The sequence below is a fragment of the Nicotiana tabacum genome, chromosome 16 (genome assembly GCF_000715075.1).
Source record: "Nicotiana tabacum cultivar K326 chromosome 16, ASM71507v2, whole genome shotgun sequence".
NCBI lineage: Eukaryota > Viridiplantae > Streptophyta > Magnoliopsida > Solanales > Solanaceae > Nicotiana > Nicotiana tabacum.
In genome coordinates, this window is record NC_134095.1 from 153,940,648 (window position 1) to 153,961,244 (window position 20,597).

The window sequence follows — 20,597 nt, forward strand, 5'->3', positions numbered from 1 at the left end:
GATAATTTTACCTCTTTCTAGTAGTTGCTAGTTAATTAGTCAGAAATATAAGTCTCAATCTTTGTAATTTAGAAAATTATTCAAACTTGTCTTCTTAGTGATATTAAACAGTTATAACTAAGCCTTAGTTCTCTGTGGGATTCGACTCCGGACTTTTAGACCGGATTGTATTTACAGCAACCGCTTATCCTTTTTAGGACTAGAGTTGGGCGTGATTACATATCATGTGCAAGTAACCAGATGAAGTTTTTTTATTTTGTTAGGAACTTTTAACCTCCAAATCCAACTGAAGTTACCTTCCTCTTCTTTCAATAGATTCTTATTGTTGTTTCCAAGGAAGATATAGGCTGATTTGATGGTGAAAGACCTGTTTGGAGTCAACCCCAATATTAGCCTGTCTTCCTTGGCAGAGTTAGTAGGGATGAAGGTTGATTTGATTAAGTTAGTAATGTTCTCAGGGATGTCTATGGAGATGGATTAGGTATCTTAGTTCCTGAATCGTAGATAGTGTCCACTTTGGTAGCCATGTCATTTGGGGTTAATAGACCCTCAATCATGTCCCTAATTGCTGGTTGGTTTGGGATCCAGGCATCATTGATGAAGCTAACCCTGTTTCCCTTGTGTACAACCCATATACTAGCCTTGTTACATGTGCCCCAGCCTTTGAGAATACTTTGCCAGGTTGGAGATTTGAGCTTCTTGGGGGTATGGTTCCAGTTACAGTGCTTTGAGATTAAGACTCTAGCCCATAAACTGGAGGTGTTATGATAAATCCTCCAGGTCTGCCTAGTGAATTTGTCCCAGCTAACCAGATGCATTTTTTTTCTTGTTTGGAGTAGTGCCTTGGATAAAATTCCTATGGATTCTATTAACTTGGTTGGTAGTCTTAGTGGGCAATTTGATGTATTGCATAGCATGACTTCAGATGCTATTGAGGGAGGCTTTGGCAAGGATGATTCTTCCAGTCATATTTAGATAATTTATTTTTCAGTCAACTAGTTTGGATTGCATATTGTCTAGTATGAAATGGAAATCACTACTGGTGGGTCTCTTATGGAACATAGGAACCCGATGTATTTACCAAATGATGTAGTATCTTGGATTGAAAGGGTATTTGTGAGGCTTTTCATTGTGTCAGGCTTTGTGTTAGAGGAAAAAAGAACCCTGGACTTGGTGAGATTAATTTTTTGCCCAGAAGCATCACTGAAGGACTGTAGGATAGAGTAGATTGTGTTGCAGTTTCTAATGTTTGCTTTTGCAAATAATGTAAGGTCATCAGCAAAGAAGAGATGAGAATTTTTTGGGCCAGACCTACTGATACTGATAGGGAGCCATTGTTTATCCTGAACGACTTTATCAATTGACCTGAAGAGCCTCTCCATGCACATAATGATCAGGTAATGGGAGATTGGGTCCCCTTGCTTGATACCCCTAGAAGGCTTGAAGGTGTAAGTCCACCATTCACTAGGATGGAGATGTTTGACAAGCTAATGCAGGATAGGATTAACTTAGTTAGCCCGGGTGGGAAGTTGAAGGCATGTAGTGTATCTCTAATGAAGGAACACTCCAACCTGTCACATGCTTTCTCTAAGTCAAATTTGAGAATCATATGAGCCTGGTTCCCTTTTATTTTTCCAAAATGGGTAATGTATTATTAGACAATGATGGCATTGTCTGAGGCCCTTCTATTAGATGGAAACTGCCCTGGCCAGGGCCAATTATAGTAGGGAGAAAAGAGAGTTTGATTCATGGTCTTATCAATGGAGTATGTGTCAAAACATGACTTGCAAAAATCGACTACTGAATTTCCCATAAGCTCTAGTGCCTTTGGTAAAAGAATGGGTGAAGCTCATCAGGGCCAACGGTCTTGAAAGATCTAAAGGAAAAGATGGTCATTTAGATTTCTCTATTCTCTAGGGACCTATCCAAGCTGTATCTTTGGAAGTTTGAGAGAATATGGGTCATGTCCAGATGACAGGTAGTGAAACTGGGTGCTTGAGTGTGGGAGGAAGTGTAAAGGCTCTTGAAGAAGTGCATTATAGAAGCCTTAATGTCCCATTAGTCATAGAGCCAATTCCCACTGTCATCTTTGAGCGACAGGATCCTGTTCTTTCTTCTCTTGTAAAGGGTGAAGGTGTGAAAAAACCTGGTGTTGGCGTCGCCTTTAGTTAGCCAACTAACCCCTGACTTGAGTTTCCATAAGTCTTACTAATTCTTGAGGATGAAGTCAAATTCTTTGGTCAGGTTACTTTCCAGATTCAGTAGGTAATTGCTAAATTGGTAACTGGGTGATTTTTGGATCCCAACAATTCTAGCCAGAATCCTTCTCTTTTGGTGAAAGATATTACTAAAGGTATGTCTATTCCACTGGGTCATAAGGTTTTTGAAGGTGTTTGATGATTGGATTAGGGGTGGGTTATTAGTGAAGGCCTCATTAATGATATTAGGAAATGAGAGGTGGCTAGTTCACATTGATTCAAACCTGAAGGGCCTATTAGAGTTATCGATAGAATCCCCTTTTAGCATTATTTAAACAGGGTAGTGGTCTGAGTGGATCCTAGGAAGTTGGTTAACACTAGCCTCGGGGTACTGAGAATCCAGCAGTCGTTAGCAAAGCACTTATCTATCCTTTCTAAGATTAGACTACTTCTATTTTGTAACTTTTATTAGTCCAGGTGTACTTATTGCCTTTGTATCCTAAGTCAACTAGTCGACATTCATTGAGGCAGATTCAAAAGAGGTTGCTACGGCTTGAGTTAATGGGGTTACCCCCAAACTTATTCCTGGCTTTTAAGACTTCATTGAAGTTTCTACCTACGAACCAGTTCCTAGTATTGCTTTTAAAGATAGTAACAAGACTATCCCATAACAATTTCCTATTAGCTAATATAGTGCTAGCATAAATGGCTGAAAATAACCAAGGAGTATGGGATGGGAGTACATCCACCATGGAATGGATGCCCTGAGGGGTAGTAGATACCTCATCAACAATGATGCAATCCTCTTTCCATATTATAACAATCCCACCTGACAACCCTACTGTGGGAGACTAGATAAACATATCGAAATGTAGCTCTTCAGTTAGTTTTTTATGGTCAGCCATCTTAGTTCTAACAGAACCAACAGTGCTGGTTTGTGAAGCTACACCATATTAAGGCAGTGCCTCTTGAACTCTGCGCTGTTTTTGCCCCTAACATTCCATATGATGTAATTCATCAGGGGTGGTTGGCGGTTGGGGGACCGGTTTCTGTGAGCCTTTTCCATTCCCTAGGGAGACCTCACCGATTTCTTCTGGTTCCTATTCTTCATGCTCAGTACTGGGGTCATATTGAAGAGTGGTTTGGTCACACCCTGATTGTAATGAGAGACTAGGCTCGGACTACACTTGGTCACGACCTTGAGACACAGAAGCACAAGAACCTCACTGCTCTCCACGCTGAACTCGATTGCTCTGACTGAGTCTAGTAGGAGAGAGGGGTCGTAGGCTGTTCCCTCAATTTCCAACGGGCTTTTCCTTTTCAGAAGCTTTAGGGCTTTGTTGATCTCCCTTGTAATGTTTCTTAGTGGTAGCGACTGGTTCTTCTCTCTGGAGCAGAAGGTGATTGAGTTTGATGGGATTGGGACTCAATAGTCACAAACACTAGAGACATTGTTGAGTCTTACATTTTCGGGTCTGGGAAAAAGGGGATTGATTGGAAAAATTGGGAGATGAGGGTGTCGATCATTAGTGGGTCTAGATTGGGTTGCATATTGTTGTTGCTTGTCATCGCCTGTAACAGGCTTGGGCCAAAGGCTGCAAAGGCCCTGTTTAGGGCCTCCACTATTACCCTCGCTATATGTGCAGGGTTTTGAACATTCAAGGTGTCTGATTGATTTTCTAGGGTGAAATTGTAGGCCAAGCCTTGGCCTTGAAGTGCCACTTCCATCCACGATGCCAGTAAATGGTTTGGCAACAGTGGAAGAGCCATCACAATGGTGAGTGGCTGATGTTTTTTTTTCATTTTTGTATTTTTTTTCTCGTTGGGTAAGGTTGGGGGTTATGTTAATGAGCCGGCTCATAATGGCATTGTTTGGTGTCGAATCTTGATCAGTGGAAAGGTCATCGGTTATTTGATCTAGTAAATTTAATTTGGAATTAATGTGGTATCTGTTGGAGTGGACAGAAGGTGTCATGTCATATGAGATTGGGTGAATTCTCATATGAGGTACTTGAGTGTCCATGGAGTGTGGTGAGTTTTTCCCATTAGAGCACTCCGCTAGGAAGGGAATAGGGCGCACATAGGTATTTAAGCAAGAATAATTATTTGGGCTGGGTGGGTCCAATTGTGTATGGACCCTATTGGGTGATTGTGTAGTGGCGTGGTGGCCCAAGACCACATCCCTAGTTGCGCATAAGTTTGGGGTTGGGCTAGTGATATGGGCCTCCTGATATGCATCATTAGCGGGCCCATCTGATTTTTAGATATCAGTTCCATTAGGCCCCGTTCCTTCTTTGCTTGGGCTGGGCCCTCGTGGGTTGGGATGCTGGGGAATGGGGGGAGGGGGTGGGTGTTTTTTTATTCGTAGGGTCACTGGGCTTGTTGTAATTCTTGGGATGCATTTTACCGGATTTTGAATTATATTGAAAAGTTTTGGTTTTCAGAAACTTACGAGAGTTTGCATCGAACATCTTTACCTAGATCTTTTGTGTTTTTGTGCATGATGTTGATCACTTTCATTTCCGTTATTCCTTCCCTTCATAGGTTGTTGGCTGGGTTTCTTTCGTCTAGGGAAAGTGACTGTCTTCCATCCATCATTCTCACCCTCTTTGGTGTGTATTTCCGATTTTCCAGAGGCTTCTTGTGATGGTAATAGTTGAAATTTTTTGAATTTGTATTTTTTTTGTTGTGTGGCCAATTCTTCCACATGTTGTACATAAAGTACCTTCGCCTTCATAAATCATTGCTTGCTTGTGATCATCTATGACGACTGATGTTTCCACTAGAGTTTCAAGTGGGACTTGGATACAGATGCGTGCATACCTTCCTCTCAATGTGGAAGATGTGCATGAGTCAATTTTAAGTAGTTTACCAAGTTTTCTACCAACTTTTTCCAGTATTTCTTTATCTTAAAATTTTGTTGGTAGTTGAGGTAGGCGAATCTAGATAGCTGTGGAAGATAGTGTAGCTTCTTGTGGGACAAATTTTGGTTCCCATTTACACACGGATAGGAAATTTTCAAAGACGAACCATGGTCCTAGGTGTAATGCCTTAGCCATATTTTCCTCTAGACCAAATTTGATAATGAAGAAGTCTCATCCTGAGTCAATCAGGATTAATTGTTCGGATGGTTTCTATAGGTCAAGCAGTTTAGATCGAGGGTAATGGTGAGACATTCTACGACCAAATACCTTTATGATTACTGAATCGCCATGGTTGGTATATGCGTTTATTGTCTTCTTGTGAGAGAGCAATTGAGCCTTCAATACTTTTTCCTTTATTATCTTTGATGATTTGTGAGAGATCCTCATCGTAATACTCTGTTTGGCTTACTGCCTGCTTGTCGAGTAACATTTCCTTGTAGGAATGTATTGTTGTTTCTTTCACATCCATTTGTTTATATTTATCTGGTGGTTCCGGTGATATAATTGGCGGTGTAGTGATTGCGTCCATGTAGGTATTCTTAGAGAGAAGGGAGAATTTCTCTTTCTAGGAAGTCTATGAATTGTAATTTTTTTCTTTTAAATCTCCTTCTTTCCCGACAAAAAAAGTCGAATATTTCAATTTTTGCTGTGAATTCAAATAAACTTTTTAAAAAGAGAATGAACATTAATTAAAATTATACAATATGCTATGAAATATACAAGTTATAATATTATCTTTCATGACAAATATGTGTTATGTACTTGTGTACTAAATACTAATCAAGATACAAGTTTAATACGATTGCATTTACACCTATCAATTTCTTATTCTTAAGTAATTTAACTCATCACAAAATTTTAAAAATAAAAAAGACTTTTGAACTCGTTATCTTAAACATGACATAATTTTTGCGTGGCTATAAAAAATATAATATTTGTTATTATAAGCATAATATTAAGCGTTGGCGTTTGGGCAATCTAGATTGGATATGAAAATTTTGATTTGAATTTTCTACTTTCGCCTCCTTCTATCCCTGAGCCAAGCCACCCCTGATTGTGTTATAGATTTAGTTTCCCAAGAACAATCAAACGGTTCGTAACTCTAATTGCGTGACGTGATTGAAGAAATGATAATCCAAATCCAATTCAAATAAGCTTGGAATGGATCGAATTTTTGAATTTCGATTTCAAATGAATTGATTTAGATATTTTCGATTTTCGATTTTGAGTTTATTAGTTGAGCTTCTTCTTATTCACCTTACAAATATGAATTCCAAATGATTGCTTAATAGTTCATTATTCTCACCACAATCATCCAAATAAAGTACTTATGCAAGTAATAAAATCATTATCGAGGAAATGCAACAAGGACATAAATAAAGCCAATAAGAATTAACAATAGTAAAATCAAGTCCAAATAAAAAGAATTATACCAGTGACTTAGTAAGTAATATTGAAAATATGAGCTAATGTCTAATGAGTAGGGCATTAGACAACTATTATCGGGCATATAGATAATAGACTAATATCTAACAGATATCACCAATTATAAGGCATAACATTTTTGAATTTTTGGATATTACTAAATCCATCATCCAATTCGAAAATCCAAAAAGTTTGGATTTCAATTTCAATTTCGGATGTGCCCAAATTATGCCCACCCCTACACAGTACAATATTTGTGTTGCTTGAAACTTGTATTGTTAAACATGTCATCATATTTGTGTGGCTATAAAATTTTCTCACTAAGGTTAAACAAAAAGTTTAAAATTGAGTTGTTATGAAATACAAAAATGTATCATTCTTTTTTTTTTTTAAAACGAACTAATAAGAAACTAATATATAACGGATTATCATATAAAAAAGAAGAAGCTATTTCTAGATTCAATAATAGTGTCTTTACAAACAAATCCTTCAACATCTTATTTCCAAACACTTTCCTCGTTGCCACAAGATCACAATGTTGCCACTAGAAATGGTCATAAGTGAAAAAATTCGAACAAAAGCATTTCTCACTTTTAAATAAAATTGTTTTTTATGATTAAAACATGATAGCCATACCAAACACATAATTTATCAGTTAATTTGTCGCGCTGCACATGAACTAATTAATTTATTTTAAGTAAATCACAAATATCATTTTTAATTTTAATAAACAACTTGGTCGAAAGTTCGAAACCATACTTTCCCAACAACATAATATCATCCTCAACAATTATATTATCATTTACAAGTATCACTTCAATTACTTATCCCAGCCTTAATTTAACCACATTGCATAACAACTTATAATCATATCCTATCACCAGTAGTACTCTAATCATACAATATCGTCCTTATGAAATACTTTAAAAATTTATTTATCCATCAAATTGATTGTCAAGACAATCAATATAAAGTCGGTCAATATAAATTACTTACGTATTGGATGATTTTAAAAATTAAAAAAGATTACCACTCACCACTTTTTTTAAAAAAAAACATAAAGAAGTTAAGGACTACTTATGTCTTGAATGATTTTAAATAATTAAAATTTGTGATTTAAAATATTAAAGTACAGGTTGACTTCTCTTTAATCTTTTTCCCTCATTCCCATTGGTCCAAAGCACTTTATCGATTTACTAAGCAATCTAACCTATCTTATTTTTCTTTTCTTTTCTTTAATCACAATGCATAATCTCTTTTATTTATTTTATCATCCATTAATAATACAAACGAAATGAATTTCAAAGGGTGAGAATGGCTGCAATTGTTTAATTTGAACTAGAAAGCAAGCTTTTTATTAGGACGAATTAGATCTTTTTTATTTTAGAAAATAAATTTGACAGTTCGACTCATTCACTAATTCATTATAGGAAAAAATCTAATTATTCTCATTTTTTCTTTTGTTTAATCACATGTTCTCCACTGTTTTAAGTTGGTAACTAACAATGTTATAATCTCTTTAGTTTGCCTTGTTATCCCTCTAATTGAAATTGATTATGCAAATACAAAAGAAAAGAATGTTCTAAGGGCAAGAGAGGCTGCAAATTAGGGGTGTTCAAATCGAACCGGAAAATCGTACCAAACCGAAAAATCAAACCAAATCGATTAAAAAACCCGACTAGGTTTGGTTTGACTTGGTTTGATATTGAGTAAAAAAAACCCGAACCAAACCGACATATAAATATATAAATTATATTTATTTTTTAAGACTTTATAGTGAATTTTCTTTAGAAAATGTAAAAATATTTGAGATCCTCTCATGTATTAACCTTGAAAGCGTAAATTAAAGAAAAATTATTGTTAGACGACTAAGAAAATAACTATCATGTGTTACTAAAAAAATTCTCCCATTAGAATATTTTAATAGATCATATGTTTGCCAATTTTTTTCCATATTTACTAAACATATATTCACTTATTAAAGCTTTACCTATAATTTTAACAAAGTAAGATCGAAATAATATTCATGTAATAAAAAAACCCGGAAAACCCGACAAAACCGAACAAATCTAAACCGATATAGTTGTTTGGTTTGGTTTTGATAAAAACCGAACCAACCCGGTCCATGTACACCCCTACTGCAAATATTTAATTATTTGAATTATAGACTAGTAACTTTATATTAGGGTTATCACTCCGCGATATATATATATATACAGGGGGATGTTGTCTCTTTCGCTACCATTATCTTATTATCTAATGGAGCATAAGCATGTCAAATTAGGGATGTTGTCTCTTTCACTCCGATTATCTTATTATCTTGCCTTTGCTATTGTTTTTTTTTTTTTTTTTGCGTCTTTCCTCCGAGGGTCTATTGGATTCTCTCTACCTTCATAAAGTAAAGATAAGATCTATGTGTTCATTATCCTTCTTAGAATCTACCTATAGAATAATATAGTGTTTGTTGTTGTTGTTTAAAATGGAGCATAAGAAGGTCTCCTTATGATCCTTAAGATGAATGTTGCCTTTAGAAATGAAAGCACCAAGCCACCACTCTACGAATTAGGTACATTTTAAGGTGGATGACTTCAAGAGATTATCATAATTTTCGTGTGATATTTCTTTTAGGTTTATGATGCAGTACTTGTTATAACTGGTGTAAACAATCATAAATATTATGATTTGCTGTAATATTTCTCTAGTAAAATCTTGCATCCTTCAATGCCATGACCTTATAATGATGTAGTTTAATTTGCCATGAGATTTAAAAAGTAAATACAGATGAAATTATTATTCTTTTATATGCTGTTGCGCTTTCAACATTCTATATAGAGCCAACAATTATAGAGTGTCATTACTCGTAACCTATTTAATTATATTTGTTTAAATGCTAACAAAACAAGTTCAAATGCAAGAACATATTTACTGAAAGAAATATGATTACTGCAATAAGATATTCGGTTCATCATCCCCTCGTTATCATAAACGTACTATGACACTCGCGTGATTATATAACTTTTTGAAATTTGTGATATTAGATAAACCATAGCATTTATATAATTATAAAATTCTTTTTAAGGTTAAATAAATTCAAATTTTGAATTATTTTAAATATAAACTATATTTTTTTATATCGAAATTAAGTACTATTCCCTCCGGTCCACAATAAGTGATCAATTTGCTTTTTTATTTTGGTTCAAAATACATGTCCATTTATATAATCAAGAAAGAATTCAATTTATTTTTATAAAATTACCATTATGTACATATCCATAAAAAGTTTTCTTACACCTCACATTAAATATTTAATTAAGGGTAGTTTAGTCATACTAGATATTTTTATATAAAATTTAATATTTTCTTAATGGACGTGCCAAAAACAAATTAATCACTTATTGTAGACCAGAGCATAAATAAAAAAATGAGAGGGAGAGAATAGTGAATACCATAGATCGAGTGAAATTTGATAAAGAAACTTGTCAAGTCCAGCATTATATTATATAGTTGATCTTAATCGGTGTCATAAACGGTTCGATCATTGAATCAGCCAATCAAATTCGAGAATAAAAGATCCAACGGTCCTAAGAGTCTCAAACACGTCAACTCAATTTTACACACTGTCACTCGTAACTCAGTAATCGGAAACTCGTAACGCGGATCAGCTAAACCTTAACAGATCACACAACACGAAAACTCAGTGCAAAATCTTCGTTACAATCGCCGGCGGGCAGATCGGAGAACGAAAATGTTGCCGCCGGAGCTCCATCCGCGGACGTTCCGTCCGTACATATCAGCCTCAACTAGTGCGCCTTCTCTCTCCACCTCCTTCGACGGCGTTTACAGTCCCGAACGAAACCCTAACGGTGGTAGCAGCAGCAGCTCCCTCAACAGTAGATCTCTACGAAACTCTCGATTCTCGCCGTCGGCGTTCGTTCACAACGCTCGAATCGCTGTTGCGTTAGTTCCTTGCGCCGCTTTCCTTCTTGACCTTGGCGGCACTCCCGTCGTCGCTACGCTCACATTGGGTCTTATGATAGCTTACATCCTCGATTCACTCAACTTCAAGTCCGGTTCGTTTTTCGCCGTCTGGTTTTCACTCATCGCCTCTCAATTTGCTTTCTTCTTCAGCGCATCACTGTTCGGAACTTTCAATTCGATCATTCTCGGCCTATTCGCTGTATCAGTTTGTAGTTTAGCGAATTTCTTAATCGGTGTGTGGGTATCGCTTCAGTTCAAGTGGATTCAAATTGAATATCCGACGATTGTGCTTGCACTCGAGCGGCTATTGTTCGCTTGTTGTCCGATTATTGCTTCTACAGTTTTTACCTGGGCAACAGTCTCTGCAGTTGGTATGGTTAATGCTGCTTATTATCTTATGGTGTTTAACTGCATTTTCTATTGGCTTTTTGCGGTGCCTCGTTTATCGTCGTTTAAACTGAAGCAAGAAGTGAGTTACCACGGTGGTAGGGTTCCAGATGACAATTTTATCCTTGGGCAGCTTGAGAGTTGTGTACATACGTTGAATCTCTTGTTTTTCCCTCTTTTGTTTCATATTGCATCGCATTACACAGTTATATTTGTATCTGCGGCTTCTATTTGTGATCTGTTTCTGCTTTTCTTCATTCCTTTCTTGTTTCAACTGTATGCCTCGACGAGAGGGGGGTTATGGTGGGTGACGAAGAATGAGCATCAGTTGCAGAGCATTCGCGTGGTGAATGGAGCTATTGCTTTGTTTGTTGTTGTCATTTGCTTGGAGGTTAGGGTTGTGTTCCATTCGTTTGGACGATACATTCAAGTTCCACCGCCGTTGAATTACCTGCTTGTCACTATAACTATGCTGGGAGGGGCAGCTGCAGCTGGTGCTTATGCTCTTGGTATGGTTTCTGATGCTTTTAGCTCACTAGGATTCACTGCTTCAGCTGTCATTGTAAGTTCTGCTGGCGCGATCGTGGTGGGATTTCCTGTTCTGGTATGTATTGGCATGTTTTTGGTCTTCTTAAATTTACTTTTCTGTTATTCTTTCCATTTCCATGCTGTGCTTTTGTTATTTGACCTTTTCTATTATTGACAAGTGAAGTGAAATTAGCTTACGTTTGCGCCTTTCAACATGGTGAACCCAGTGTAGTTTCAGAAAATTGTTTGTTGAAGGACCCGGTACCTGTGATGGTGGGAAAGAAGGTAGCATGTGGAATAGTCGAGGTGCACACAAGCTAGGCTGGATACCACCTGTCACCAGAAAAAGAATCACTTTGCCTTAATCCCAAAGCTAATTTGGTTGTTGACAATAAATTCTTAAACTTTGCTAACTTTGACTTTTATTTTAGATCTTCATTTATGTGGGAAAATGATACGGACAACAACAACAATAACAACCCAGTATAATCCCACTAGTGGGGTCTGGGGAGGGTAGTGTGTACGCAGACCTTACCCCTACCCTGGGGTAGAGAGGCTGTTTCCAAATAGACCCTCGGCATCCTTCCCTCCAAGAACTCCCCACCTTGCTCTTGGGGTGACTCGAACTCACAACCTCTTGGTTGGAAGTGGAGGTTGCTTACCATCAGAGCAACCCCTCTTGTCACGTAATGTGAGATAAACGTGAAATATCCAAAGAAATTCAAGGGAAGATGTTTTTTTCAATAGAGGTAAGTGAAGATGCTTAAAGAAGACAATTCAACATTCTCCTAGTTTGATGGGCACCCTTGGAACACTTGGTTGCACTTTGATTGAGGAATCTTAAAGTTCGACGAAGTAATGTGGAGGGTGATGTTACATGCCTTTAGATGAGCTAGTAGCCATTGGCCATAAATTCCTTCACCCACAGTGTATCTCAATCTTGAGCTATCAATATTAGTTAATCAATTAAGCGTCAATCTAAAATTAGTTAGGATCAGATATGCTAACTGTCTATATCTAGTCTCTCTAGTTTGCCCCATTTTATTCTACAAAATAATTTTCTTTTAAGACGAAACAGGGATTCGCTAAAACTTAAGGTTCTTTAAATCTCACTTGTATCTCTACACTGCCATATAAACCTCTACATTGACACTGATCGCTAACCAGACCAAATACATCCAACAAAAACTAGGCCTAATGCAAGTGAAATTAATTTCAGTGAGTTGGTATTATCCATAATGATTGTTTGCTTCTGCTACGTAATGTTCTTCGTTTAGTTATTGATTTGAGGAGATTGTAGGTGGTTGAAGCAACATACCGTCATGCATTTCTAGGGCGAACTTAAGAGGTTATATTTTTAATATATGTGGAACATGGCCAAATCATCTCATGCGCCTCTCTTTTATTCTACCTCCATGTATGATACTTGTATCCTCTATAAGAAATTATTTTTCCTAGCACATTCATCTTGACATCATTATTTTTGCGATGCTCATCTTGCGGATATATTGGACCTTTAAGGTTTACATGTACTCTCATATAATGTTGTTGATCTCACAACCGTTTTGGGAACTTGTCTTTCACTTTGTTACAATTTTTCCCGACACCCGTAGCCTCTATTTCAACACTTATATTTTATTTTTTGTTTACATCTTCATCTATGATCTATCATGCCTTTCTTCTGGAACTAAGGTTGGATGTTTGAATTGTTTGTATTAGGCACCACAATCTTATCTAATTTCTTGTCTCCCTTCTTATGGCGGCTAAACTTGTGGTGCATATATTCTGTCAAATGTCAAATGGTAAATCATGTAGTAAAGATTGCCCAAGACTAAAGAAGACAACAACTCTTTCCCTTGCTAATTTGAGATACTTAGCCCCGTCTTCTGTCTGGACATTTGTAGCATGAACAACATAATATGGAAGCCTAACCTTAGGTAAAATAATGATAAAGACGGGGCTGCCTTTGATACCATGTAAAGAAAATTGACCTAGAGCCTAATTCAATTCCAAAAACTAACTCTAAAGGTGAGGATTACCCAAGGCAATGTAAGATTACAACAACTCATTCCCTCAACCACTATTTATTCCCTCTGTTTAAGTTTATCTGAACCTATTTGATTGGACACGGAGTTTAATAAATGAAAACTTTTAAAACTTAATGGTCTTAAACATGCAATAACATTAGTGTGGTTATAAAACTTTTGAAATTTGTGGTCTAAAACATGCGATTATATTTGTGTGACTATAAAAAGTTGTTATGAAGGGTAAAATAGGAAGTTTAAGTTAAATTGTTTTTAAATTTAGGAAGAGTCATTCTTTTTGGAACAAACCAATAAGGAAATAAAGTCACATAAACGGGAAGGGATGGAGTAATATTGACATTCTTAACAATGTTTGCTACGAACTTGTCATTTCATGGTCTATTTTGAAACTTAGATCCGGCATTCTGTGGGTGATATAGAATTCTTTAAGAGAGTATAATATACTGAATGTCTGCTAGATTTTGACTTTATTATGGACATGTAATGAGGAAATGAGTGCTTGAATTAGGTGCCTCATCCCAATCAGCAAGTTTTAGTAAATGTGGAGTGGTTTGGTAGAACTTGGGTGATCCAAGAACCATGAAAGCTAAATTTAGTTGGAATTGTGATAGGTGGAAAGGAAGACGGGCATGAAATGTTGCTCCTCTGGCAATTATGTAGGTTGTTTGGAGAGAGAAATATGAGAGCTTTTGAGGGTGTATAGATGAACTTTGTAGAACCGCGGAATACCCTCTTATTCCTTATTTCCTTATGGTGCACCCATGAAGGTTGCTTTATGTATAGAAGATTGGGTGTTGTTTGCAGAAAACCTTATTTGTTTGTAAGTTTTTTACTTTTTGGTATACTTCCTGTATACGGTTTTTTTTGTGCCCAAAATATGTTGACAACATTATTACTTAATAAAAAAAACGGTTTCATGTGGCCTACGTCTTGGTCAATCCATAATGACCAGGATATTAAGGCTTGTGACTGCATTTAGTGTCTAGTTGCACTAGTGTTGTGAAACAGAATTGCAGCATTATTGGAGAGTCACTTGAGGGAAGTCATTCCTTTTCTTTTCTCCCCTTCAATTGCGGCGCTGTGGCATATCCGCTGTGCATTTAAAACCAAATTGATGAATGTTAAGTGAACCAAAAAAGTTTATTTAAAAAAAAAAGAAAAATCTCCAGTTCACTGATTAGTGGCAGATACGACTCTATGGCAGTACTGGATATAATTGAACCCACTGTTAATTCTGTGAGCTTGAAATGAAAAGGTAAGCAAAAATTTTGGCGAATTCTTGGTGCATATCCTTGTGGTGCCGTGAAAGAAAATTAAATCTACTTTCCTTGTGGAATCTTTGCCATTAAATATTAAAAATGGATATTTGAAAAATCTAACACATTGAAACAGCATAAAAATTGTTGCTTGAATGTGTCGGAGAAGCTCTCAGGCATTGGACCACATTTTAGTGATCCATACATTTGACTTTTTTTAACCAATGAAAAACTAAAAAAAATATTGGACATATGTCAATGATCTTTACTTCAATATGCAGTTTGTTCCACTCCCAGCAGTAGCAGGATTTTATTTGGCTCGTTTCTTCACGAGGAAGAGTGTCTCGTCATACTTTGCTTTTGTTGTGCTTGGAAGCTTGATGGTTATATGGTTCGTAATGCACAATTACTGGGATCTAAACATTTGGATGTCGGGCATGCCTTTAAAATCCTTCTGCAAGCTCATTGTTGGTAGTGTTATCCTAGCAATGGCCATTCCTGGTTTAGCTATTCTCCCAGCGCAATTTCGCTTTCTGACCGAGATTGGTTTGATTGGCCATGCTTTGCTGCTATGCTATATTGAAAATCGTTTCTTTAGTTACTCTAGCATTTACTATTATGGGTTGGAGGATGATGTGATGTACCCAAGTTATATGGTAGTCATAACTACTTTTGTTGGTATGGCGGTTGTGAGGAGACTTTCCGTGGACAACCGCATTGGATCAAAGGCTGTTTGGATTCTAACTTGCCTATACTCCTCAAAGCTGGCTGTGCTTTTTATCACGTCAAAGGGAGTTTTGTGGGTGTCAGCTATCCTCCTGCTGGCTGTTTCTCCTCCCCTGCTTCTTTACAGGTATCTTCCTGGTCCAGCTTGATATGTTATCTGCAACCCCCACCCCCCCACCCCAAATAAAAAATAAAAAAAACGAAACTCACCAGCACTAAAAAGATTGTGTTCCTTCTTCCAGATTCCTAATTTGTTTATCTTGCAGGGATAAGTCAAGAACTGCCTCAAAAATGAAACCTTGGCAAGGTTATGCTCATGCTGCTGTTGTTGCTTTATCAGTTTGGTTCTGTCGTGAAACAGTATTTGAAGCTCTTCAATGGTGGCATGGTAGACCTCCTTCTGATGGTTTGCTTTTAGGCTCCTGCTTGCTCTTGACGGGATTGGCTTGCGTCCCGATTGTTGCACTTCACTTTTCACATGTTATGGTATTCCCCCCAACTTATTTGTTGTTGTATTTGATGCTTTCTTATTAATAGAATTGTTGATGATTAGAACAGTGATTGTTAATAGATAAAATTTATTACTCTAAAAGGAAATGTGCTAACATGTTGATTTTCTGTTCTGAACCCTCCTCTTAATGAGAAAGATAATTTATTTACTATATAATTACAGATATCCAGAATAATTAAGTGTTTATACATCTGGGATTGGGATGGAATAATGTGAATCTTCAAATCAAGACTGTTTGCTTACGCAGATCCACTCTCTGTTAGTTTGCTACACCTCATTTGGGAAGCCTAGTTCATGTTATCTTTTGCTCTTAACTGTTCTTTAAACATTTCATGGTCATAGAATAGGGATACTTATATTACAAACACGTGGAAGTGCAATATCCTGATAAGTATCTTCTTGTTTTGCGTAAATAACCACTTTTCTGGTTGCTTTAGTTGGAGGGCTTGACTGGATGCAACTAATTAGGAGCTTTTTCTTTTTATCTTGCAGTCTGCAAAGAGATGCTTGGTGCTGGTGGTTGCAACAGGTTTGTTGTTTATCCTAATGCAGCCGCCAATCCCCTTGTCATGGACTTACCACTCGGACGTAATCAAAGCTGCTCGTCAATCTGCTGATGACATTTCTATTTATGGCTTCTTTGCATCAAAGCCTACGTGGCCCTCATGGTTGCTTATTGTTGCAATTCTGCTCACCCTGGCATCTGTTACTTCCACCATCCCCATTAAATACGTCGTTGAATTGAGGACATTTTATGCCATTGCTATAGGCATTTCTCTTGGAATTTACATATCAGCAGAATATTTTCTCCAGGCTGCAATCCTCCATGTTCTCATTGTTGTCACCATGGTCTGTACTTCAGTATTTGTTGTTTTCACTCACTTCCCATCTGCTTCAAGCACAAAGCTTCTGCCATGGGTATTTGCACTTCTTGTGGCTCTCTTTCCCGTGACATATTTGTTGGAGGGCCAGGTCAGAATAAACAAAACCATCCTTGGAGATAGTGCGGTGCAAGATATGGGAGAAGAAGACAGCAAACTGGCAACCCTTCTGGCCGTTGAAGGTGCAAGGACTTCCCTTCTTGGCTTATATGCTGCAATCTTTATGCTTATTGCACTTGAAGTGAAGTTTGAGCTAGCTTCGCTGCTGCGAGAAAAGGTAGTAGATAGGGGTGGAGTTAGACACAGCCATTCAGGTCAAAGTAGCTCTAGTACTGTTCCCCAGAGATTAAGGTTCATGCAGCAACGCAAAGCCTCTGCTGTTCCAACCTTTACAATCAAGAGAATGGCTGCTGAGGGTGCCTGGATGCCTGCCGTTGGTAATGTTGCTACGATCATGTGTTTTGCTATATGCCTGATCTTGAATGTCAATCTCACTGGTGGCTCAAACCGTGCTATTTTCTTCTTGGCACCTATCCTGCTGCTGCTTAATCAGGATTCTGATTTTGTTGCGGGTTTCGGGGACAAGCAAAGGTACTTCCCTGTTGTTGTTGTTATCTCTGCCTACTTGGTGTTAACCACCCTGTATAGCATATGGGAAAATGTATGGCACGGGAATGCAGGGTGGGGATTAGATGTAGGAGGTCCAGATTGGTTTTTCGCAGTCAAGAATTTGGCACTTCTCATTCTAACATTCCCAAGCCACATCCTTTTTAATCGCTTCGTGTGGAGCTACACAAAACAGGCTGAATCTATGCCGTTGCTGACAATACCTCTTAATTTGCCATCAGTTTTGATGACGGACATTATCAAGGTTAAGATATTGGGACTCCTTGGAGTTATATATTCTTTAGCCCAGTATCTGATCTCTAGACAACAATATATTTCAGGATTGAAGTACATTTAGTCAAACACAAAAATTTTGTACTATATGTTTTAGCAATTTTCAAGTGAGGAATGAAATTAAAGATTTTCTTGCCATTGAAAATTGTTCTGTTATTTATGGATTTTATGCGCCCTTGGTTTCTCCATGTTGCTATGATTACGAGTTTGACCTCGTATGTGATTAATCAGTTGATGGCATTGTGTAGCTCTTAATGCCTGGTGAAAATATTCTTGGTATTCTACCGAGTTTTATTGAAAAACCTGAAGTACTCGGTAATGTTGTATAGGTTTTTCTTTTGGGTGTTGTAGATATGTGTTGTTAGATTTCTTGTTCTTGTAATTTATAGTGTGAAAGCAGAAAAGTATGTTGTTATTGTTATAGCGGAATTGGAGATCTTGGAAGGCAAAATGAAGAAAATGAGTCGGATGAAGATCGTTTGGCATATTTATTTTTAGTGAAAAGTATTTGATTCTTCTTCGTCGTCTTGTTTCTGTTTGCTTTCATTTGGAGCAGACATCATATTCTGCCTTATGAAAGGGAGCCTTGGAGCAATGGTAAAGTTGTTTCCGTAGGTCACACGGAAACGAGCCGTAGAATTCGCCACTAATGGTTGCATCAAGGTAGGCTGACTACATTACATTCCTTGGAATACGATCCTTACCCGAAATGCGGAATGTTTCGTGTAGTCGGCTGCCCTTTTATCATATTTGCCCTTAGTGGTGAAACATAGACATCGATATTACTTTTGGAACTTCATAATAAGTTGTGAAATATAGTTATGTCAATATTTCGTATGAAAAACAAATTATACTCGTAGTCATCACCATAATTTATCATAGCTAAAATTATTAAGGCATGCATATGCTTGTTTCCACATATGCAAGGTCATAATCCTCAAGTACTTATAAAATCATGCCTTTTTTGGATAGGAAATTATGCTAAATTAGAGAAAAATCAGTTAGAGATATATTACTAGTTAACATGCGTAGACAGGGCCGGATGTAGTGTTGTGACTACGGGTTCAATTGAATCCATAACTTTCGACGCGGAGTAAAAATTTATATGTAAAAATTCACTAAAATTACAAAAAAGTAGATTTGAACCCATAGCTTTAAAAATATAATGGGTTCAATGCTAAAAACCTTAAAAATTAAACCCATCGGATTTAAATCTTGGATCCGCCTTCTGTGCATCGACTAATCTGCTTAATTTAGTTGCCTTATCCTTATGTTTGTTTGACTCAAAAGATATCGAAACCTTTTTGAATAAATCAATCAAAGAGAATGAAGGGGTAAATTTTAGTCAGACATAATAAATTCCAGATCAAAGAGCTAACAGTATAAACAATACATAAGATAAAGAGCTATAGTCGATCTTATTGAAGTTCAACATTGTGATTCCCATCAATTGATGGGTGAGATAGCTTGACATGTTCTTTTGCAAATTACTTCTTTCCTATGAAGATTACAAGAAGAGGGCTTGAGAGAGAGAAGGGGGGAGGAGACCGCCCATTCTCGAGGATTTTTCCCCACTATATATAGTCAAGGCATCCTTGCCATTTACTTGGTCTGACGTTCTCCCGCACCAAGGGTGCCTTGGTCATTCTTTTAGATGTTTCTCCTTCTAACTCGACGGGTGTCGAGAATGGGATGTGGAGTGGGCTATATTATCTTTTACTGCCCGGTCACTTCGGCGAGACGTTGGTCAGCTTGGCCGTGACAGTCAGATTTTGACCAATACAGTTAGTCCCTCTGTCTGTCGAGGTCGTCCCCTATCAGGCCCGGTAGACGGATCATGATTGCTACGAATTCGAGCGAAATCTGACTTCTCGTTCCTTAGTTACGTTACTTGGGTTTTAGCGAGGTGGCAGCGTTCTTTTGATACCCGTGAACCATTGTGGCTGTTTCGGAACTAAAACGTCATTTGGTATAAAAGCGTTATTTCGTGGTTACCGCTATTATGACAGACGTTCCTGGGGAACTGAAACGTTTCGTGCCCTATCAGGTTTGAATAGCGACTCTTGGGTTTCGTGCTCAGGCGATTTATGTCACTTATAAATAGAAGGAACTTATCATTCGATTGACACTCTTCTTTACCTTTTGCTCAAAAGAATTCTGCAGATATACTTTCTTCCTGATACTCCAAGTTTTCGTTTGTCCTTAGTTAACTGAAAATCTTTATCCTTTCTTTCTGTTGCCTTTCTGCCGCATCTTCTGGACAAAATGGCTGGTGATTCCTCTCGCACCGATCTCCCTGTTGCAATTTCGGCACCGGAAAGTGCTGCTCAGGCCACTGGAGGGGTAGATGCGATGGAAGACGAGGAGGTCCCATCGATAGTTGAGATTTTGCCTCGCCCTGGGAGAGAATTGACCGACTTCAGCAGTCGCGCCGGGACGGAGCCGGAGCCTGTCCCTTCTGTTATGAGAGAAGGAGACATTGAAGAGTTGAAAACCAGGTGGGGGGGTCCCCGACTACGTCGATATGTGACCGGCGGTAGGAAACGACATAGTTCATTTTTACCATCCTGGGTATTGTGTATTTTATGCCTACCCCTTTCTTATTGGATACACACTTCCCCTCCCTCTCCTGGTGGTAGACTTCTCCCGTTTTTATGAGGTATGCCCCTCCCAACTTTCGCCGTACCTGTACAAGTTGTTCCTTATGTTGCTCAAGTTTGCAGAACTCGCCGGTCGTGAGATCACCTTGGATCACCTGCTCAGTAACTTTGCCCCTCAGCTCATCTGTGGCTCGATGCTTCACATGCGTCCTCGGGGAGTTGAAGAGTTTGGTGGAGA

The 20,597-nt window shown here is 37.8% G+C and overlaps 1 protein-coding gene across 1 annotated transcript; it reads left to right on the forward strand.

Moving 5' to 3' along the window:
* The first annotated feature begins 10,138 nt into the window (after positions 1-10,138).
* On the forward strand, positions 10,139-17,904 carry LOC107769077 (uncharacterized). The gene is made up of 4 exons (XM_075233486.1): positions 10,139-11,516; positions 15,023-15,594; positions 15,734-15,953; positions 16,471-17,904. The coding sequence occupies exons 1-4, from the start codon at positions 10,293-10,295 to the stop codon at positions 17,821-17,823; spliced, it is 3,369 nt and encodes a 1,122-aa protein (XP_075089587.1). The 5' UTR covers positions 10,139-10,292; the 3' UTR covers positions 17,824-17,904.
* The last annotated feature ends 2,693 nt before the right edge of the window (positions 17,905-20,597 follow it).